The 24605-nt window shown below is 35.4% G+C and overlaps 1 protein-coding gene across 1 annotated transcript; it reads right to left on the bottom strand.

The window, feature by feature from the left end:
- Window positions 1-2961: 2961 nt before the first annotated feature.
- Window positions 2962-24488, bottom strand: LOC6032455 (Bardet-Biedl syndrome 2 protein). The gene is made up of 11 exons (XM_038257204.1): window positions 24223-24488; window positions 23872-24055; window positions 23687-23806; window positions 19008-19117; window positions 18546-18951; window positions 17914-18465; window positions 9847-9950; window positions 9539-9751; window positions 8225-8388; window positions 7882-8030; window positions 2962-3201 (listed from the first exon to the last, which is right to left on the bottom strand). The coding sequence occupies exons 1-11, from the start codon at window positions 24346-24348 to the stop codon at window positions 3101-3103; spliced, it is 2229 nt and encodes a 742-aa protein (XP_038113132.1). The 5' UTR covers window positions 24349-24488; the 3' UTR covers window positions 2962-3100.
- Between the last annotated feature and the right edge of the window lie 117 nt (window positions 24489-24605).

The raw sequence follows: 24605 nt of genomic DNA, 5'->3' as shown, positions 1-24605 counted from the left end.
GCTCGTGCTCGCTCATGCTCAACGCATGCGCTCGCGCTCAATGAGCGCTCATCAGCAAATCAGGTAGATTTTTAGTATTGTTTATGAATCTGGCACAGGCCAATTGGATTGCCACTTTTGAAGATAATTTCATCGCGAAAAAGGGACATGAACTCATCAAAGTTGCATTGGTAATTTAATTTTGGTTAACCGCGGAAAAAAACATCAAATTATTCGTTGGCGTCGAACTTTCAAAAAATGATCGCGGTGGATTGCGGGGGATACTTTTCTACCCCAGTTTTTTGTGTGATCAATGTGGTAATGGTAAATTTATGAAACTTTAATGTTGTCAGCCTATATATTTTTTTCAGAGTTTGATAGTTTAGAAAACTAGTTTTGATTAATTTCCCGATCAATGAAAAATGGCTGACACGCAAGTAAAGTGTCTTAATTTGCTAAGAATCCCAGACACTCTTTTTAGCTTATTTCACTTTCCAATTTAGAGTAAACTGTCAAGGAACGGAATTTTTAGGTCTTAAATAAGCTGTAAATAGGATGGTAATCGATTTTTTTTTATATTAAAACATGTTTTTAATTGTGAGAACGCTCATTTCTCATTTATTTATTTGGATCGACTCTAGCATATGAATAAGATATTTGATGTGAAAATTATCTAAGACACAGATTTGACATTTATTATGCAAAATTATTTACAAATAATTGACTACACAAGATAAGGTGCCCAGGAATTGAAACATGACTAAACGTATTACCAAGAAAACATATTTGTATTCCTTAAAAGATACTTTTCAGCTTTATTAAATAGTTCACTTTCACGTGTCACTCTATTATCAACTTTTTTTATTAATCGAATTATTTCTACACAGTAAAAAAAAGTACATTTGGAAGTTGTAATTTTGTTAGGTTGAATATTACCTCTTGAATGTTATAATTTTATCCTCGATTCGAAAAGTGGCAAAATTACACATTTTCAGAAGTAAAATTACGCATTTTTCTAACATAAAAGACGTACTTCCCAGATGTAATATTTCTATGGTTTTTTTACTGTGTACAGATCTTAATGTAACACCTTAACCCCTTAACTCTGACTCCAAAACAAGTTTCAAAACAAAAAAATATGACAAATAGCTTCATCCAATATTATTAAGATTAGCCTATTCAAGCCTACATTAAAAAAAACTTCGAAGTTGTTTGTTGCTCTGCTGAAAAAAAAAAGTTATTATCGTTTACCCGTTACAGGTAAAAAAATACCGCTCATTTTGCTCAATGAGCAAAAATGAGCGCGAGCGCGAGCAGTGAGCATTTTCGCTCAAAAAATAAATGAGCAAACACGAGCACGAGCAAACGTGAGCTAGCTCGCGTCGCGCCCTCCTCACGAATGAGCGAAAAATGCTCGCTCATGAGCGGATGAGCGCTCAAAATCGCAACACTGCGTCCAACACAGGAACTGTAAATTCCAACACAAAATCAAAGCATCTTCATAGATATCGAGCGACGGAGTCTTGTTGCAGAAAACACGATAAAACCAAGAGACGATAACAACGGTGTGTCCGTTGTTGTCTGGTTGATTGTGACGAATTAGTTGACTTTTACATGTGGAATTTTGAATTTGGTGAATGTTATTTTCATTTGTGTTGTGGGTTACCTAGTTTTTTCTTGACCTTTTGTGGGGTTAATATTAAATATTTCGTTTAGGGATCCAAGGGAGCCTATATGCAGGTATTAAGTAAATTTTCTCGCAGAAGTGATGTGCGTACTTTTGCAAGAGATTTTATCATCGGATTTTTTTTCTGTTTATGGGCCAATACGCACCTCCCAAGAAAATGGGTCAAGAAATGGCTTTACGAACAGCAGAACAAAGGAGAGGGTACGATTTCTTGGGGCTTTTCTTAACCCTCTCTGGCTTGATTTCGATGCCACTGCTGCCCATTTGATTTTTTTCTTGACCGGTTTCTTCCGAAGTGCGTATAACGCTTGGTATAACGCTTATAAACAGATAGACATAAAAAAGCAAACTTTGCAAAATATTTCTAAAACACGACACGTTTTCCCCCTGCAGTAAATGTGCTTTATGTATCCAGTATCCTAAACGATCGCGCACTGTGCAAGTTAAACTCAAGTTTGCTCAACTGATGCCGAGAGAGTCAATAAAGTCGAAACCTGTTTCTGCGCTTTTATGACCGAACCAAAAGTCAACAAATTTGCACCGGTATGGGTATGTTGGACATCATACCTTTCTATATGTGTGCAAAAATGTGAACTTTGTTATTCATTTCTTCGAGAACTCGAGAAAAGAAATGAAATTCTTCGGCCTACTATGGCCTATGGGGACTTAAAACGCAGCCAACTTCGATCGCGACGTGCGCGGGCACCCATTTTCTGTGGAACTCGGTATGAAATCATCTCTGGTCGTCGTCGTCTGGGCTTCGTTCATGTGGTGGGCTTAAATTTCAATGCAAATATGGCAGCACATTGCTTTTTTCTGAATTGACTTATATGAAGTTTAACTCCCAACTTGATTGCATCGAACGACTAAGCGACGCGACGCCGCCAACTGCGCCGGGAGCGACGACTCATTGCACGAGAGCTATATGCTCTCTAATGTAAATTCTCATAAAGTGGCCTGCTTGATTATTAATTCCTGCTGGGGGACGAGCGTGGGTGACAAGCAACTTTTTTTATGGCACAGGAAAACGAAACGAATTAAGTGCACGTGAGACAAACCGCTTTGAACGTGTTTGAAAACTAAACAACGGATACGATTATTTCTAGACTCAATATAAACTTGAGCAATCGAGGTTTAAAGCAATTAAAGGTTTATTTTTGTTAGAGAAACTATTATTGACAATTGGATTGAAATTTGTAGAAGAAAAACTTTCTATCGAGCTTTCCAAATTATTTGTTTTATAGATACTATACTATTTTAAGAGAATTTCTTTCCAAGAACAATAAAAACAATTGTTATTTTATATTTGAATTCTATTCACCTACAAACCGAAACTTCCTATTTAAAAAACATGAATCAACAGAACAGAAAACTCAATTAAAGGTTAAAACTTAACTTCAAAAACTAAAGCCCTTTAACTCACACTTCCCAGACTTACATTTCTCCCAGCTCGATGATTTTCAGCACCGCCTCGATGTTGTTCGTTTTGAGCGCATCTTTGAACTTGCCAATGATAGTGGAGGCAAACGTTCCAACTGTGCACAGCACGGTACGGCCCAGGTGAGAATGAAACAAGCAACACGAGATTGAATTAATAGAGGTTAGTTCAAGGTTCGACCCGTGCTTATGTGGTGCGACGATTGTGCGAGTACCTACGCGAGGAATGTGAGCGATTTATTGGTAGAAATTCATTTCGGCGATTGAGTTATAAATTTTTGAAAAAATAGTGATTTTTGGATTCGAAATTTCATGCAAAAACAAATTATTTTTTAAATGTAAAATTAAATTTGCAATCGAAAAGAACTTTACAGAATTTTTTGATAAAGAACTTCGTTTTCAAGATATAGCCACCAAAAGTTTGATTTTTGCGAAATATTTGCAGTTTTTCGATTTAAAAAAAAAGTGTCCATGAGTGACCATTTCCAAAAATATTTTTTTGAAAACTTCAGAAAATTTGCTATGAAATTGTCTAAGAGACATTATCCTCTAGTTGCTGAGATACAGCGGCTTAAAGAAAAAGAAACAGGAAAATTGAGGTTTTCCAAGTCTCACTCAAACAACCCACCATTTTCTAATGTCGATATCTCAGTAACTAATGGTCCGATTTCCAATGTTAGAACATGAAACATTCGTGAAATTTAGAGTTTTATTGGAAAGGTCCTATAAATACAAGCACAACACAAGGTTTTCACAAGCTTTAGAAAGCCTTTTGATCTTTTATTTGATAAATATGTTTTGTAAGGAATTTGAAAAGATCAATTATTGACAATCAAGTTTGAACTGAGGAAAACCCGGAAAATTAAGCAAGTTATCTCTTTAAAATCAAACTGACAGTTAAATAAAAATGTCTAATTAGCAAAAGCTTTAACCCAATCAAAAAAGCAATGATTTAAAATTCCGTACAAATCCGTATTATGTGAAAAATTCCGTACAAAAATTCCGGTCTGTTTAAAATCCGCGGAGAGGGTCGAAAATCCGTACGGTAAGGAAAAAATCCGTACAGTTGGTAGCCTTAGTCATAGGGTAGGCCCCCACAAAGTTTGAGCCAAATAAAAAATTACAAAAAAAAAATGGTCGAAATTGGCCGATTTTGTAGAGAGTTACTCCAGTTAGAGTCCCAATTTTTGCATTGGGTCCTGTAAAAATGTTTTGCAAAGTTAGCAAGACCTAAACTGATCTGATTGTTTCAATAGTTTTTGAGATTTTTGGGTGATATGTGTTTACGGAGACTTCATTTTTGTAATTTTGTTTAGGTTAGTCACAAATCATGAAAATTACTTAAGAACTTTTTAGGGGTCATGATTGAATTCAACGATCCCATACAACACTACGATACGATAATACAACGACAAAATTATTTTTAGTAATTCGATAGCCTAAGTGAAATATTTGCGAAATTCAACTTGAAAGGTTTACCGTTGGCCCAGTTTTGTTTAGTACCATTAAGAAATTTCTGAGCGAGACAGTAATATGAAATTGCCAAAAGTTGAAAAAAGAAGATTTTCGTGCAAATCTCGCCATAGCTGTTAAGGTAGTCGCAAGCATGAATAAATGCGCTAATCAAAGCCGTTTCAAATCCAAAATCAAGCGTACAGAAACTTGAGAATTTCGTTACTGAAAAAAACAAGATGAATTATTTAAATAAAAAAATTGAGGAGTAACAGAGATGAGGAGAGATATTTCCAAATGTAAGGAAAGTATTGAAATTATTCAAAACATATTTCTGGAAGGTTTAAAAAAATTACAAATATTCCTTCAACTGACCTTTTTTTAAAAAAATAAAAAGTCATTCACTTTTGGAGTAATGACTGCCAATGATGATCAGGATACCAAATCCAGAAATTCCTAGTAAATTAAAATGAAAAATCACTATATGTAAAATGGTTCCATGAAGGTGATGAATTCTAACTCAAGATTTTTAATGTCTTTTGAAAACATACATAGCTGAACAATGGTCGACCGTCAAATGATACCTTTAACACTAATAGTTTTCCTGTGGCAAGAGAAGTCCACAATATTTAAAGGCTAATTTATTATGATTTGCGGGTATTTCTGGGCACGATCCCCTACGTGTACTGAGCCCGAATCCCAAATATGTGCTTGATCGGTTGCAACATAATCTGGCGCTTTGACATTGAAGTTTAAATGGGATTTAACCCGTAAAATCGGTGCGTTTTTGTTTTTACCAGTTTTGAACCCCTTAATGATTGTTGCATTTTTCAAAAACCTAACGTTGCTCATAGTGTTCCAAGGAACAGCATTTGCGAAGAGTGTGAAAAGATTATTTAAATATAGAGAATGTTGCAGAATTTATAACACCGCCGCAACTTTTGGTTCAAGCTCAAGAAAAATTAGAGAAATTTCTCTACTATTGGATTTTTTTATGGTGAAAAAGGTTGAACTATTTCTTAATTTAAAAAAATAATTAATAGTTATACCGTTTTTATTTGGCTGTGTAAGCGCCAATGTATATTAATTGTTTAAAAGCAACGATATTAAAGTATTATTACAACAACTGCTAATAATGTTTCAGAGATGGCGAAAAAGATTCCACTTGGTGCAGGTGGGATTTGAACCCACAACTGATCAACGGTAAAATAAATCACAGCCAAATAAAAACGGTACAATTAAGAAAAGAAAATTTAGGGTAACCCTAACAAATCGGCCACCGGGAGAGCCGGCGATTGCTAACACATTCTAACCACCGGCTGAGAAGCTATATGTCCTCCTGTCGAAGGGGTAGAATACAAAGTTAGTTCTATAAATAGACTCTTCTCAGCGAGAATTTGAGATACAATAGCAACGACGGTAGTGTGGAAGAGAAGGATAGAAAGAGAAACAATTGGCATGGGAAAGCTTTGAAATCCAATACGCGACATTCGATTGTGCTGTACACCAATAGACAACAAATTTGTCACCGGTCGCAGTAGCATAATTGGTAACGCGGATCAGTACCGTTGATCAGTTGTGGGTTCAAATCCCACCTGCACCAAGTGGAATCTTTTTCGCCATCTCTGAAACATTATTAGCAGTTGTTGTAATAATACTTTAATATCGTTGCTTTTAAACAATTAATAGTTATATGTAACTTCCACTTCATCAAAGGCACGGCAATTTTTAATCTGAAATCAAAAAAAGGTTTTGTAAAACTTTTGAAAGGTTTCTACTTAAAAAACGTCTGTTACTATTTATCATACGTTTGCATTTCAAGTCCAGTAAAACATTTAAAATAAATAAGTGGATAAAATTTATAAAAATCACAAAGTCAATGCAATGCCATTTCGAATAAAAAAAATTGTTATTTAATTATTGCAATTCAAATTTATTGACATTTTCAGTACATAGATCATATTTCCTATTAAATGAGGGATTAAATCTTGCTTTAAAATGGGTTTCAAATGCAATTCAAACTTAAATTTGCATGAAAAATCTTTTTCTTATGATTTTTTTTATCAAAATTTTATCTTGTGAATTTAAAACAATGGTTTAATCATGGATTTTATAATGAAACATCTTAATGACGTTCGCCTTGACATTTTCTCAATATCGGTTATCTGAAAGTTAACCCTGGTTTTCATCCATAAAAATGGATCGGTTGCATAATAATTGAACAACTAACTTAAACTTTACAATTTCCTATACAAAGCTTTGGGACTCGAACCTGGAACGAAGGGAACAATTCCGAACAAAATCGTTTAACCAAAGTTGAGAAAATAAATTGCATATTTTTTTACCAACATCTCCACAGAAACTTTTTCAGAATTTGATTCAGAGTCATTATGTATAAATTATGGTGGGTCTATACTGCCGCTCGAATCAAGTCCGTCCCATATGTAATTTCGTCAAGTTTGAGGTAATGATGCAGTTTGGTTCGAAATTATGTGAACTATCAGAAAACCAAATAAAATTCCAGAAAAACGAAGAAAATCAATTTTTCGTGAAATTCTAACACGTAGTTTTATGGGTGGGACAAATTTGACTTGCGTTTTTCTAGGCTTGCTATGGGATACATATGGGACGGACTAGATTAGAGCGGCAGTATAGGAGGTCTAACAAATAAGTTCATTTTTCGAGTGATTTTAAAGCCTTTCCTCAGTAAGGAAGGGATATACTTTTTTGTGGCCAAAATATATTCAAACACTTCATTGTGGGTTTTACCGGGACTGTTTTAGGCTTGCTACTGTACAATATTTGGATATTTTGATTGGTTTCGACAGATACAATTATACAAAATTAGTGCATCAATTTCAAAATTTCTAGCTTTTAAGTGCTCTGAAATGATACCTACTATTTTAGACATCGAGGTCAAATTGACGAAAATGTCTTCCTTTTGAACCATGGAAAAGAACCGGCACAAATTATTACCCGAAGTCCTTGGATAAATTTCAGTAATCGAATTAAGAAAAAAATGTGCTCAAAAAAGAGACCTTAAATTTTTAGGGTCCCTAGTTAAAAAGACCCCTGAAGGTCGAAGAATTTCGTTCTATTCCTAACGGTAACACCGCAAAACCGGCAAGTTTAGTTCCCTCCTGAATAAGACTTAAAATTTAACAATGGCAAACATTGTTTCCTCACTGTGACTCGTGAATAATTCAACAACATATGCCAATAAAGCGTCTTCCTCGCGACCACAACGCAACGTATCGTCTGAGCTCATGTGCTAAAACCACTTAAACACTCTCATCAAGCGTTAGTCAACAATACTATATACTGACCTCTCAGCTTGGATGCGCTGTACAGTATGCTGTGGACACGTTTCAGTGCCAGTTGGACCTGGCCCGCGTTGACCAACCGAATCTTGTAGTTCTTCAACAGGTCTTCGTTAGTGTTCATCATTTCGTTGTGGTATTTGATAACGTCATCCCTTAATTTTTGCACACCACCAAAAAAGTCATAAAAGCAAACGGAACAAACGATCGTTAGAGCCTGATTCAACTGGAGTTGATCGCGGAATGTTGAGCTTGGTTTTGGTTCAACATTTAACGATCACCCATATTTTATGGAGCTAAGAAGGTTGCTTTTTTTTGCGCGCCCTCCCAATGACAAACACAAACATACTCATTATAGTAGCGGGCATCCTCGGCTCTGATGAGATGACTCTTGACTTGGTTGATGTTGTCGATGATTTCCGAGTTAATCTGCTTCTCCGTTTCTTGCAGGCCTTGCAGTTTGCCAAACAACTCTCTGATCTCGTCGTAAACCAGGGGGAAATATGCTACAGACTGGGCGGGGGAGAGAAATAAAATAAAATAAGGAGAATCCTTGTGTATTGACTTGCATATAACACCATACAACAACTTGGAACATTAGGGTGTAATATCAAAATCGATTTTCCAGCAAAGCACTTTTTCAGTTCCTTTTGGGGTCCTAAACAAAGTGTGAGACCGATTAGTTTAGTCCTAACTTTGCGCAAAGCGATTCATTGTACTTATTCATTGTATGGAGAAAACCAAATCCACGTTTCATGCTATATGAAAACCGGATGCTCTAGAATGTCATCTACAACTTTCCCGAAGAGAGTATGGTGCTAGCTTGCCCCTAAAAAAAGATACAGCGTGTTCAAAACTCGTCTATAACGTGTTTTTTGTTCGAAAATCAGGGTTTAGACGAAATATATCTTCTTTCAGGAGCAATACTCTCTTGGGCAAAGTTTAAGAGCACATTCCAGAGCATACGAATACGAGTCCGGTTTTGATATAGCATGAAACGTGGATTTGATAAATATCAAAATAAAAAAAAATGGTTTCCTCCATACAAATTTATATGGAAAATTGAATCGCTTTGCGCAAAGTGAGGACTAAACTAATCGGTCCCAAACTTATGGGAGTTGTTTAGGACCACAAAAGGAACTGAAAAAAGTGCTGTGCTTACTAAATTTGGACAACTTATTTTTTTCCATACAACCATATTACACCCTATTGGAACATGGTGTCGATTACGTTAAAAAATATAATTCTGAATTTTAGACTTGGACTTTGAGGAGATACAGCGATGATGAGTGTAGTTTTGGCAAGCTGTCTGACTATTTTTGTAGATAATAATAAACTAACAAAATTCTGCTATTATGTTTCAAATTTATATGGAAACGCTAGGGTTCATGTTTAATTTGCCCATTAAACTGGCGTTTTTTGGTTGCGAAATAATCATGAAATCATTTATGGAACCCTACCAAATTAGAAAAATATTCGTCATAAAAAAATAATTTCCATTAAATAATTGAATTTGGCAACACAAAACGGGTGCAGATGATTATGCTACAGACATGACCAGTATGACAAAGTACACAAAAGTGGACACAATTCTTTAAATCGTCACCCTGTTCAAGCCATGATTCTTCCCTTTCCGAGTATTCCTACACTGTCCAATACTTACGTTCATATTTTCAATATTCAAAAACTGCACCAGCGACTGAATGAGGTCACCGGCCAGCTCAATGTCCTCGGTGTGGAAACGGGTTTTGCCGTCATTGTTAAAGTGTAGGCACACGGTCTTGCTGGTTCGCAGACTGATTAAGTTCAGCTTCAACTCCGTTGCGTCAGCGTCCGATGATGTCATGTACTCGATGTCCGACGGCAGAAGGAAATTCTGTGGCACGAAAATAAAGAGATCATCACCCCCGCGCGTTCAAGTAAAATGCACTTAAACTCCACCATGCATACAAATGAACCCCGCAAACTAACCTGATTAATCCATATACAAATCCGCTTGAGTCGCTCCGTGATCCTAAACCCGACGTAACTATCGCCGGCGTCGTGGTCTTTCTCGGCCAGATTGTTGATGTAAGCTGATCGATCGTCCCCCGGAAAGGAAACGGAACAAGCACGGCGTTATTGTCTCAAAGTGAACGTGACTTAAGTGCAAAATTGGGACAGGTGGCGTCGTCTGATGGGGGTTTTGATTTGATGAAACCGTTCCACACGGACGTGCTAATTGTTTGCGGACAGCGACATGATCACTAATCATCGTGCCGCTGTACCACGTTGTATTATAGCAGGTGTGGAAAATTTAGTTCATTCAACTTTTTACAAAACTAAGATTTTTTCAAGACAATCTAGTTATATTTTGTTTAAAAGTATAGCCATACACAGAAAAAAAAAATCATGGTAATATTATATCTGGGAAGGGGTACATCTTTTATGTCAGAAATTTTACCACTATTCTGGTGTAATGTATCTTTTTTTAGACTAAATTGAGGTAAAATTACATCATAAAAGGGGTAATATTCAACCTTCTAAAATTACACCTTACAAATTTACACATTTTTTTGCTGTGTATATAAGTCTTCTAGCATAAACTGTCATTATGGATCCACTACACGCGAACATTTTTAGCTTCGACTTTTTTACGGAAATTGTCAAAAAGCGAAGCAATCCACTATAACGACCCCCGCGTCTTTTGTGGTCTCTGTTGCAAGTTTCTGCTCTTTTCTAGGCATCCGAAGGTTATGTGTGGTGAGTAGGGTGGCAAGAAAAATTGAAAAAAATGCAAAATCTGAAGAGATACCCTCTGGCTCGATTCTTTAGGCAATAATAAGTAACTGTGCCAATTTTGAGCCAAATCGGTAAAGGTTTAAGCAAGGGAATGATGGAAAGAGAGGAATCACAAATGCGTATAAATAATTTCAAGATTGTTCAGGTGTAAACCGAAAATGCGATCAAAAATTAAAGTGGAAGAATAAGGCTTTTAACTGCTTATTTAATTGTCGGTGTACAGGCCGCCGCATGGTTTAATCATTTTCTGACGTACATTCAATTTTGCAGTCCAAAACCAGTCATTGAATTGAAAAAATAAAATTCTTTTTCAGATTTTCTTATCTTGATTTGTGTGCACCTACGTCGAAGCCCAAGATTGTTTACTTTTTGCTCTTTGGTCTGACAGTCTTGATCTGACAGATTTGGTCTGACAGTTTTATCATGGATTTTGGTCTGGTCTAGGTGAGGGATAGGACACAGCACCTTCCTGGGGTTAAGCCCCAAGTAACATATTAGGCTTTATCAAAGCTGTCACAACCGCTATAAAACCTATCAGCCAAAACCAACATTAAAACCCCTTAGTCGTAACAAACTCCCCAGAACCTTGATAAACCCCACTTAAAACCCAAAAGGACCTCCGCAAAAGGTTGTTACGGCCTATTTATAAAACCTACATAGGAGCTCAAGGCTTTACAACTGAATCCTAACAACATCCTCAAAGCCTTGATAAAACCTTTTTTAAAACCTAGTCAGGAGTTATGGAAAAATGACATTTCATACGTCTTTAAACGTCTTATGCCAAATAGGTTTTATTTTGGCAAAAAATAAGTCTTCGTCTTGCCAAATGAAATTATGGAGATGGTTGTCAAAAATGGCGATGATAAATAATAATTATTAGAGGTAATCCAAATAATTTGAAAGCTTATTTCTCACAATTGATGGCTCAAATTCAGCTGCGGTTGAAATTTTATTGATAAATGTTGGGGAGATAGAGCCAAAAAATTCAACTCGCTTCATCAAAAATCAATATTTTGTAATCATAGTGTTTAATGTTAAAAAATATTTTATTGCAATTCTTTGAAAAAAATGTTCAAAATATTTTTAAACATCTATCGCTATATAAATCATACCAGAAATTCAGCATAAGTGTGTGTTTTCATCAAATTTTAATCATTTTTTTCAGTTTTCTATTTTTTCAATCAAGATGGCGGTCAATCATATTCAATCAGAGCACGCGTCTAGCGCCATATTTATGCACTGCTATTTGGCCGCGATAAATGCTCTTTAAGGAGCTTATGGTTTTAAGTGAGCTTTTTACATGCCTAATGGCACTTGACAGCTACAACACCCTAGGTTTTAACAAAGCATGCGATAAAACCGTTTGGCATGGCATTGCCATCTGGTTTTAAAGCCTCTGTTAAAACTTTCATAAAACCTTATTGAAAGCAAGTCGGCTTTTATTTCCACCCGGTTTTATGTCCGAGGCATAAAACCCTGTTAGAACCTGTTAATTAGCTCTTGCTTGTTGGTTGCGGTGAATGCTCAAATAAAACTATTAGGCAATCAAGATGCTACAATAAACCCTTAATAAAACTTGGTGGTGGCTAGTTGGTTTAAAAATGTTACTTGGGATATCACACTTGGACAGTTTTGGGCGAGATCCGCGCCACCTGGCAGAACAGTACTGAATCGATTTTTTTTCTGCATACATTTTTGCAATTTTCTCCATATAAATTTCAACGATAAAAAGCGATCCTCAAACCTTAACCAATTTGGCTCAAAATTGGCACAGTTACTTATTTTTGCCTAAGGACTCGAGTCAGCGGGTATCCCTGATGTTGATTTTTTTTATTGTCACCCTAGAGTTGAGTTACCCAAAACCTCTTTTACGCAAATGGACCAGAGTTTTACTTCCCCATCCGATAGAAGGCAAATCTTGATAACTTGCTTAATTTTCCGGGTTTCCTCAGTTCTAACTTGATTGTCAATAATTGTTCTTTTCAAAGTCCTTACAAAAAATATTTATCAAAAAAAAAGATCAAAAGGCTTTCTAAAGCTTGTGAAAACCTTGTGTTGTGCTTGTATTTATAGGACCTTTCCAATAAAACTCTAGAAATGTTTTCGTGAAAACACTGGCAACAATATTATTCGTAAAAGCGAACTTGATACTTCGTAAACTTTTAAACGTTTAACAAAAATAATTCTAATTAGTAATTCCCTAATTGAGCAATTCTCTGAGATTTTGGTCATTCGATTTTTTTCTGTATCTTTTGAAGGATTTTTTTGATCGATTTGGTGTCTTCGGCAAAGTAGTAGGTATGGATATGGACTATACTGAAAAAAATGATACACGGTAAAAATTTTTTTGGTGATTTTTAATTTCACTTTTTGTTACTAAAACTTGATTTGCAAAAAAAAACACTATTTTTTTATGTGTTTTAGACAGACTTTCCTTTTGACGGGTGCGACAACGGTTTGCTATGATACCGGTTTTTCTATGCGCACCATTTCTCGTCACGAAAAAAACCCGACACAGCTCGGTAGCTTGATCGGTGCACCGAAACCAAAGTTTGGTGTGACGGCGGTGTGGATCGGGTACACAAAACTGACTTGGTTTCTGCGCCTACCACACGGGAGAAGTTTAGAACTCTTGATGCCTAGCAAGCCAGCTGAAATCAACACTTCTTAATGGTGTGGTTGTCAAAGGCACTGCATTAGTATTTTAAAGGTTCTTGGATCGAATCTCGACAGTTATTATTTTATTTTATTGAATGTTTTATTTATTCAGAATAATTCTTTAGGAATAGAATTTCGTAGTTTCATGAAATATAAACTCTAACTTCTAGTGCATATAATCCTGAAATAGGCATTTTCTGCCTATATAATACAGAACGTTTTCTTTATTCCACTACAAAAATCCATTCAATTTTTTAACCCTTTGACTAGAGCGTCGCAGGTTCGAAGAAGTATTTTTTTAATGTATGTAATCACTAATTTTGATAATAAAAATTGAAAAAACCCTCAAAAATATTTATGTCAGGATTGAACCAGGAACCTCGTGATTAAAAGACGGAGATCACAACCGCCAGGCCACCCCGAAGATGTGAATGATGGCTAACAAACCTCAATCAAACCAATGTCGCCTCCGGTTTACTTGGATCAACCATTCTGTTGAGTTGCATCTTGGTATACAGTTGGGTGCACCGGTGGTGTACCAAGGTGCTTTCGGTACAGTTGCTATGGTGTGACAATAAACAGTTCGGTTTGGGTTCTAGAGTGACACGAAAACCGCACCACGGCGCACCCGATCTTGGTGTTCAGTGAAGCCTGGTTTTAGAGGACATCAAATGCCAACTTTTCAGAAATTTCCAGAATGGGCAAAAATTCTTTGACCGAGTTATGATTTTTTGAATCAATACTGATTTTTTTCAAAAAATCGAAATATTGGTCGCAAAAATTTTTCAATTTCATTTTTCGATGAAAAATTGAATTTGCAATAAAAAAGTACTACAGTAAAATTTTGATAAATTGTCCGTTTTCAAGTTATACAGTATGTAAAAAAAGTATTTACACCCCTTGGGCACTATGCACATTTTGTGATGAAACATGTAAAAAAATTAAAGTTTGACAGGAACCTAGTACTACGTTTTGTTCAGAAACTCATGCCAAACATTTTGCTACAAAAAACTCATGAAAAGATGATTTCTATAAAAAGTTATATAACAAATACTATTACGAAAATAAAAAAGGTGCAAAAAAGTTTGTACACCTTTCGAAAAATTAACATAAATAATGTTATTTGTTGACAAATCACCATAAATCCAGTCTCCCAACTCCAAATAGGCATCCTTGACTGATTAAAAAAAGAATTTGGATTGAATATAAAGTTTACTAACTACTTAGTATAAAAGTTTATATAACTCTGGAAATTCTATATAAAACTTATCTAAACTTAATTTTGCAAACTTTTAATTCAACTAAATGTCAATATATTACCATATAATTGCTAAATAAACATTTTTGGGTAAAACACCGTTTTGGGGTATTTGTATCGATAGAATAGATTTTTCGTTGGAATTTCGTACCAACCATTACGTCGTAGGAAAACCGGTCCACGATTCACAAGTTAACCTATGTGAATCGGAAAGGGCATAAAATTTCCGATCTTTTGATACCCAGACATCTAGGTTTTCTTTAAAACCTACGTTTTTAAATACCTAAGCAAAAACGTTGTTATGGTTTCGTTTGAGCAACCTGCCAAAAATGTATGGAATTTCGTAATTTTTGTTCTCGTGGATCAAACTTACTTTTTGCCTAGGTATTTAAAAACGTAGGTTTTAAAGAAAACGTAGATGTTTGGGTATCAAAAGATCGGAAATTTTATGCCCTTTCCGATTCCACATAGGTTAACTTGTGAATCGTGGACCGGTTCGATGCCGGCGGATTTTCCTACGACGTAATTCCGGGTTGGTACGAAATTCCAACGAAAATCTATTCTATCGATACAAATACCCCAAAACGGTGTTATACCCACTCCAAAATGTTTATTTAGCAATTATATGGTAATATATTGACATTTAGTTGAATTAAAAGTTTGTAAAATTAAGTTTAGATAAGTTTTATATAGAATTTCCAGAGTTATATAAACTTTTATACTAAGTAGTTAGTAAACTTTATATTCAATCCAAATTCTTTTTTTAATCAGTCAAGGATGCCTATTTGGAGTTGGGAGACTAGATTTATGGTGATTTGTCAACAAATAACATTATTTATGTTAATTTTTGAAAGGTGTACATACTTTTTTGCGCCTTTTTATTTTCGTAATAGTATTTGTTATATAACTTTTATAGAAATCATCTTTTCATGAGCTTTTGTAGCAAAATGTTTGGCATGAGTTTTTGAACAAAACGTAGTACTAGGTTCCTGTCAAACTTTAATTTTTTTACATGTTTCATCACAAAATGTGCATAGTGCCCAAGGGGTGTAAATACTTTTTTTACATACTGTAGCCATTTTTATGTTACTTTTTTTCAAAATAGTCGCAATTATTGATTTTTTAAAAATAGTGCCCATGTTTGCCCACCTTTGAAAATTTTTTTTTTTTGAAAAGCTGAGAAAATTCTCTATATTTTGCTTTTTCGGACATTGTCAATACAACCCTTAGTTCTAAAACATATAAAAAAAATAAAAATAGTGTTTTTTTGCAAATCAAGTTTTAGTGTTAAAAAGTGAAAGTAAAAATCACCAAAAAAATCACATCGTATCATTTTTTTTTTCAGTGTAGTCTATATCCATACCTACTACTTTGCCGAAGACACCAAATCGATAAAAAAAAATCCTTCAAAAGATACAGATTTTTGAATTTTCACATATCATTTTTGTATGGACAGGACAGCTGCCAAATTTTTATGGGAAATTATATGGACAAACTAATGATGCAAAATGACTTCTTTGGGCATACCGAAGGCACCAAAAAAGTTTCAGCCGGATTAAAAAATACAAAAATTAAAATTAAAGAAAAAATACCGATTCCGTAGAGAACTGCTCAATTCCAAATTTATCTAAATAATTACTTGTAATTTTTTGTTATACCATGGTGGCATGTCGGTAAAGTATACGGATTTTTGCTCCGAAAGAGTTGGTTGCATTACCTAAACTGATCTGATTGATTCAATAGTTTCTTAAAAAGCAAAAAAAAAATGCGAAAATAGCTATTTCAATTACACAATTACAATTTCCGTAAAAAAACGAAGCAAAAAATGTTTGCGTGTAGTGGATCCTAATTGCAAATTAATTTTATGTATAATAAAGATTTTCTTTTACATTTTATAGAGTATGTGTTGTATGACAATACCTTTTTATCAAATTTGACGACGTTGTGTCCAGAATCCGTGAATTAAGGCGAAATCACACAAAAAAAAGAAATATTATCAAAGTCCCACACCAATCTACCAAGTTTACAAATTTTGCAATGTATTATATTATTCATATTATAAATTTAATTCCCATGAACAAGTTGCTATAATGGATGTTGTTTTGACCTATTAGGCAAAATAACATTTGAGAAGTGAGATTTTTTTTAAGTTGTTGTATTTCGTAATTTATTCATTGCTGTATCTCGAAGCCCCTACTCCGTTACATAGTATCAAAACAATCTTGTAGGAAATTTGACGGCCTTTTCTGAAAAAAAATATATTGAAAGAAAAATACACGCTGCTTTCTTCATGATTGTTGGTTCTCGACTTCTATTCCTATAAAAAAAAAAAATCACGCAGCGGTACATTAACAAAAAAGTGTGCCATGGCATGACAACCACACTTTTTTTCTAATGTTGGTACCACTGCGCGATTTTGACATTTCGGGCGTGCACCATACGTAAAACCATCTTTGTTTAAAAATCTGGATAAGCTTTGCTCATAACTGAAAACATGATATATTTTTCAGTGTGGTTTGTTGGATGGTAGTAACCTGGATAATAAATTAGCTTACACCATTGAAAAAAATCTAATTAAAATGCGGTCCAAGGCAAACTTAAGGGAAATAAAAAATAAATGAAGTCTCACTTATACCAATGGCCACCAAAAAATGAAAAAAAACTCCTGTTTTATCAACTTTTTTTTAAACCGCTGTATTTTTACAAGGATTGGACTAACGACAACGACATGACAATGGGCAATATAGAGACATTTATGTAAAATTGTCTGAGGAATCAAATTCCGCAACAGGTGTTTGAACTTTTGACTGCAAAACAGTTTAGATAAATGATTTTTTGAAATTTTTTAGGAGAGTTGCTCCATGCTGCATTTTTGTGAGTCTTTTTGAAACATGTTATGCTTTAAAAAAAATGATCGACAATCGTGGGCTCAATTTCAAATCTAACTTTTAAACCAAAACATCATAAAAGCAGCATGTATTTTTCTTTCAGTGTATTTTTTTCAGTGAGCCCATAAAATTTCCTACAAGTTTGTTTAAGGAAAAAAGTTCATGATTCGATAAACCGAAGTCCCACACAAACCATCGGATAATCGAAACTTCGAATGTTCGAGGCATTGGACTGGTATCAAGTTAGCATTATGTTTCACACAACAATAAATTTTATTAAATGGACAAAATGCTACGAAGAGAGTTCCTGATGTGGTGGTTTTTTGGCGATACGATTTAAGCCAGGCCTGCCCAACCTTTTCGGCTCAATTTTCACATTTTTGATCGTCAAAATTACAATTGTTAGTTTTAAATATAACCCCTATTGACACCAAACATTTTTTACATACTTACCAATACTCTTCGGCGACCCGGTCAAACTATGCGGAATCGTGTACATTGCAAATTTTGGCAACTGCCGCGTAAGTTCAAACACGTGGAACTGCACGCTCGTCGGGTAGCCCACAAAAGCTTTGATGTGGATATCCTGCGCATTATCCTTCAGTGTCTTCAACGGAATCAGAATCCGGGAAACGTCCTTCGTCAAATGCGCAATCAACGTTTCCTCCTTGAACAGTTGATCGGCAAAAATTAGCACCGCTCGAATTGTGGTTGCATTGTTCGTTGAAACCGTGATGTCAATGTTCATATCCGTACTATCGTAGCTCGTTGAGATGCCAATCTGGAGCCTGGTGTTGGACGGAATTACGCCAACATTGTCCGGCACACTCTGGACGAGCTGGCTATCGTTACTCGACGAGAGTTCTTTGTTGAATTTTATATTATTTTCGTAGTGCTTCAATTCGAGTAATAGCTTTTGCTTTTGTGATAGCAGACTGCTCATTTCTTCATCAGCTAAATTGTGCAAATTCATCAGGTTGACACTGGGGGTGGTGTATCCACAAACTGAAAGAAGAAAAATTGAAACAAATAGAAACAATCCAAAATATCTAACGCGTGAGCAATAGAGAAGCTCCGTCACGTACTTTCGCCATCTACTGTAACAATCACAAGATCGAGAACGCCGATCCCGCGGTAGTCGTTGCACGCGATCCCACACACAAAGTCGTTCAGCTTCATCTTGAACAGAACATCGCCATTTCGGGCATCACGCACGTCTATCTTTCCGCTCTTCCAGCCGATGATAACTTGCTTATTTTCACAGCCTAATATGTCATACATGGCCAACGCCGTGACCCTCGTCTTGGACTTGATCCGCCAGAGCCGGATATTCTCCTCAAACACGCCGATGGTTCCATTTTTAACGCTGTACATAAACTGGTTCGGGCCGATCAGCATCAGGTTCTGGATCTCGTTGCCCTCGGTGAACTCGTGCAGCAGTGTGTCCTTTTTGTAGATTTTTATGCAACCGTCGTCCGTGCCTATGATGAGCTGAAGAATGGTTTTGGTTTGTGAGACAAATTTGCGAAAAAAACGGTTATTCACACCTCATTTTGTCCGTCCTTATCAATGTCGCTTAGGAGAAGAGCGTTGACGCCACCGGCCGTTATCATCCAGAGAACCTCAGTTCCTTCGGGGTTGAAAATTTTTACGACGGCTGAAATTATGATATTCTCAGGAATTGTTTTTGGATAGGATAGCACGCCAAACGCATGATTTCATGAGGAGAGTTTTTAAAGAAAGCAATTTAACTAAATTAGAAAACAAAACATCAATACCTTGATTTACAAAGACATCTTTCGAAAATATTGGGAAATTACTTTTACAAAATGTCAACAGCTCATGTTAAAAAACATCAAAATCATGCAAATTCTTCAAAAAAGAAAAGAAATTTTGTCCAATTTCTACCCTTTGTTTTTTTTTGCGATATGTTTTTCGAGATATGGCACCTTGCCCCGATGCCTCTGTACTCTATTATGCTAACTAGAATCTATCTAATCAGACCCTAGCGCAGCCAATCTTTCGAAGGGATCCTGGAGAGTGCCTTAGGTTAGATGACGCCTAGCACTCTTCTTGTCATTTATTAACATTTGTAGTGCGCCATTGCAAGGGGTTTCCAGCATCGTGTCAGACTGGTCACTAATCCGGAATTACTTGGAATTTGAGCAAGTAATTCTGTAATTCCGGATCTACTGAGTAATTCCAGAGTAATCCTGGTAATTCCTAATAATCCCAGTAATCCTGGTAATTCCATGATTCTTGTTTGTGAAAACATACTTCAGAAAATAATAAAATAATAAAAATAACTGTTTAAAAGATAATTTCGATAAACCTTTATAATTCTATTTATTGCCTATTAATTTTCATGTATGAAACCAAAGTTACAGCTAGTACGGGATCATTCGGATTTTGAGTAAGTAATTCAGTAATTCCAGAATTACTCCGCAATTCTGCAGTAATTCCTATAATTCTGGAATTACCTAGTAATTCCGTAGTAATTCGAGTAATTCCATAGTTACTCAGTAATTCGTGTATTTCCCATTAATTCAAGTAACTACTAGTAATTCTTAAAAGGTAAATCGGCAGAATGCATTTTGTTTTTCCTTGATGCTTTTTTTGGTTGTAAGAAGTACAGAGCGAATTCGAAATGTCCGCCAATTTGGATGCTCTTTAATTCAATGTATTCGGATGAAAAACACTCAAACGTCAAAATCAGTTGTCAAACTGACGTTGATGTTTACCACATTATTCGATGATTTCCAAGTAGGGCGTCCAATTTTCCAGGGTTTTGAGTTTACCGGAAAACGGAAAAAATATATTTTTATCCCGGGAAATTTTTGAAAACGTCATGAAATCTATGTTTTCTTTATATTAGTGTTTTTAAAATCAAACTATTAGCACAATACTATTAAAATAAATCTAAACAGGGATAGCACTTTTAGATAGTCTTGAAGTTTTTTTTGTTCTTTGTTGTGCTTTGAATTTTAAATGCACTCGAACGCCAAAATCAGTTTTCAAAATGATGTTGATATTTACCCAATTGTTCGATGATTTCCAAGCAGGACGTCTAATTTTCCTAGGTTTTGAGTTTCCCGGAAAACGGGAAAATATTTATTTATTCCGGAAGTTTTTAGTTTTTGAAAAGTCATAACATCTATGTTTTCTTTATATTTGTTATGTTTTTCAAGCTTTAAATTTATAGAATCAGCTCAATACTATTAATATCAATCTAAACAAGGATAGCAGTTTTTAGATAGCTTAACATTCCAACGCCCAAGGCTCCAAAAAAGTTGGAACGGTAACTTCAACTCGCTGGTTCTCGGGCATAACTCAACCAATCAAGATGACTCTTCTTTCCAGTGATTTTTTAGATGTTTAGATGATTATAGAACTTTGCAGAACTTAATTCGATCAAATCTGTAATTTTTGCGATCAAAAACATCGTTCCAACTTTTTTTTCGCATGTAAAAAAAATCGCCAAAAAATCCGCGGCGGCAGTCGTTTAAAAAAAGGTGGAACGATGTTTTTGTTCGCAAAAATTACAGAATTGATCGAATTAAGTTCTGCACAATTTTAGGATCTAGACATTCTTACAAATCACTGGAAACAAGAATTGTCCCGATTGGTTGAGTAATGCCCGAGAACCAGTGAGTTGAAGTTACTGTTCATCCTTTTTTTGGGAGGCTTGGGCGTCTGTGTAAGTTGGACATGCGTTGGGCGTTCCAGTGTTAAACAAATTTTTGCTGTTCTCTGTTGTGCTTTGAATTTTATATGCACCACATTTCTAATTCAAATTAAATAAGTATCTTATAAATATTTATTTTTTTATTTATTTCCATATGACATGAATAAAACAGCTTGAAAATTGGTTTAAGATGTCTAAAAATAAAAATGACAACAAATAAAATGGTACCAATTTATGTAAATTTTAGAAAAGTTTAAACTTATTAATTGTAATACTAATGTAATTTCCAGGCCAAATTATGATTTCTGTTTAATTTCGGAAATTCCCCGTACAACATATAAAAATCCCGGGAATTTTGTGCCGGGAATTCCCGGGATGGACGTACTATAGAGTTATCTAAGCCCGATCTCATGCACACTAGCTTACCATTTGTTTTTGCTGGCGGGTACAAATTTTAACCTAGAAATCCATCGTGTACGTACACGCAATACATGCGCACGTAGATTACTCTATTGCCAAGCACGTGGTTTTGAGCATTTGACAGCTGTCATTCGATCCAATTCTCAATATGCTGGAAGCTAGGCAGTAATTCCAAGTTATTTTTATAAATTTGAGCAATTCTGCGTGGTTTCTGGAAATCTTAAGTAATTCTGGGAAATCAAAGTAATTCATGACATATTGCCAGTAATCCTGGTAATTCCATTTAGACTGGTCAGTAATCCTTGATGCTGGAAACCCCTTGCGCCATTGCATCGGAATGCATTGAAACAACACAAGCGTTAAAGCGGCCAGGCCTACTGCGTAAAGCCGTATCGCAGAGATGACTCGTAATTGGGTTGAGTTTGAGCACTGAGTGTTCGAACAACAACACAATTTTGAATCGACAGGGGAGGAAGAAGCGTGGGGACACACCACTAGAGGGTGACGATTCTCGAGATTTCCAATTTCCCGGGAATCGAGAGTTGAATTTGGCTATTTCCCGGGAATTCTCGGGACCCGGGAGATTTTTTTTACTACGCCAACAGTGTCAAAAATTTAAAATGAAAAGTAATAAATTTGTTTCTTTTAAATGAATTCAGTTACTTTTAATTCATACTAATTCTATGAAACGTTAATTTGAGAAGCCTCATTGTTTTGAGGAACTATATAAAACTTTTGATTTTTTTTCTGATTCTGCAAAAACAAAATCGTTTCTTGAGTTTTTTTAAGACTCAAAATTGTAGTTTAAAATATTTACGAATCTTAATTCGCACTGAGTGATTTTTCAAAAGGTTCACAAACTTGTTATTAGATTTTTGTAAAAAAAAAACTGATATAGCTTATATATAATTTCCCATTTTATCGGGAATTTTGCAATATGATAAACAACGACTCAAGACAACAAATTAAATTGGTTTTTGTAATTTTTAAGTTCAACATTAAATATTCATTGAAAAAATATTTACAGTTATCAGGAAAACCCAAGTGTTCACAAGAAACTAAATTGGATTGCTATGTTCAAGAGAAGATATGGAAATTGAACTTAACTTGAAAAAGCTTTTCCCTTTTACAAATAATTAGAAAACATAATATTTGAAAATAAAACATTTGATTTCATATCTATGGTGTAACTGCTAAATAATTTTTAAGGTAAATTTTGGGGTCCACCCGTGGGTCAACCTTTTTTAGGCTTCTCTAAATTATAGTTATTGGAATTTTTGACAAGTTAAAATATACACTTTCTGAATAAGAAGATTAGAGAAACATTGGTTTATTCGAACTTGAACATTGAACAATATACATTCAATGTTCTAAACAATTTTGAATTTTTCAAATGTTTTTCTGATTAGTTTATATAATTTTGCGTCGATATTTATAAGTTTAAATTTCCCGCGAGTCTCGACCGAATTTCCCGGGAATCGAGAGGTCCAAAAATGGTCAATTTCCCGGGAATTTTTTCCCGGGAAGTCCCGTTCGTCACCCTCTACACACCACCATACGCTCCGAGATTTGGTTGTATTCGTTGGGAGCACCATGCTAAGAAGGTTTGGTACTCCTGGACCCTCTGGGATGGGACATTGTATTTCCACGAATGCCCTGGACACTATGTACTCTCTTATGCTAACTAGATAGGAAAACCAGCAAGCTTATTACAAGAGAACACAGAGGCATCGATTTATTAATTTTGACAAGACTTATATGAGCAAATGGCATTTGAGTCATATAAAACGTACTCACAAGTTTTAAGGAATCGACCAATAAGCATCCCAATTTAAAAAATGGAAATATTTGTTTTAAACAATAATTTGAGAACAGTAAACAATTTCTTGGCAATCTTAAAATGTAGACGTCGCATCGAAATAATAAAAATGCTCATTTTATAAAATCTGCTTTTTTTTATTTTATCTTTTTTGCAATTTAAAGCATACAAAAAAATGCATCAAAAGAAAAGTTTGAAAACACATCTATAAAATAGAACACAGAACAAATAAAATACATCAAATTAAGAATCAATAAAGCACAAAGAAACATCAAAAAGGGTGTGATAATTTTAAAACCTACCATTTCCACCGACAATCAACATATTTCCTACAAAGTTGGCAAAACTTCCAATCAGGAGTGATCTTACGTGTTCGGGAAAATCTCGCTGAAATAAATTGTAATTTTCATCTACGTGATATGCTAGAAATTAAAAAAAAATGGTTTTCAAATCAATTCAGAAGGATATTTTTTTTAAATGTCCCAACCAAGAAAGTAAGATGAACTCCCAATGACGAGAATATCCCGCTCGTCGTCCTTCTTGAGCTTGCCAGCGATAATGGCCCGAATGGGAAAGTTCATGTTCAGCATGGCGATATCGTTTTTAATTTCCGACACCGACAGCTTCGAGTTCTGCAATCCATACCGCTTGTGTGGCGTGTGTATGAGAATCTACGAACCAGAAAAAAAATACAGATCAACATGAGTGACCAATTTGGACAACGGGGCCATCGCGCGCCACTTCTTTGGTTCTTCGAGGGCAATCAATCTGTGCACTGCTGAGGGGTAACCAGTTTTTTGGTCCTTTCGATTGGATTGACTGTGAGAGGTTCCCTTACCTTATCGGCGTTGGTCACCACGGTCAGACACGAGTGGATTCCGTCGTATTTGCCACAAGTGACCAGCTTCTCAAAGACTTTGTAGTTGAGCGAGAAGGAGAAAACCGGCTTTATGGAGATGTCCATTTTTGGGACGGATCGCGGATAGTCAAAATAGTGCCTATTTAGAAACGATTTTGCATCGCAATTTGTACACTATTGGCAGGCAAACAAACTTGTACGAATTTGTGCGTGGCCAGCACATCAAATGCTTTTGCTGTAGATCGCGTTGTTTGTGATACTTTTGCGCGCCATGGAAACTAGCGAAGGCGGTGCAACGCGTGGTGCTCATGCGCATTGCGTGGCAAGCACGTGCTCGTAAAGAGTGCATTTACTGAACACGT

This window comes from Culex quinquefasciatus, chromosome 2 (assembly GCF_015732765.1).
Source record: "Culex quinquefasciatus strain JHB chromosome 2, VPISU_Cqui_1.0_pri_paternal, whole genome shotgun sequence".
Classification (NCBI taxonomy): domain Eukaryota; kingdom Metazoa; phylum Arthropoda; class Insecta; order Diptera; family Culicidae; genus Culex; species Culex quinquefasciatus.
The sequence above is the reverse complement of the archived record's forward strand: the minus strand, read 5'-3'. Positions and strand labels throughout refer to the sequence as shown.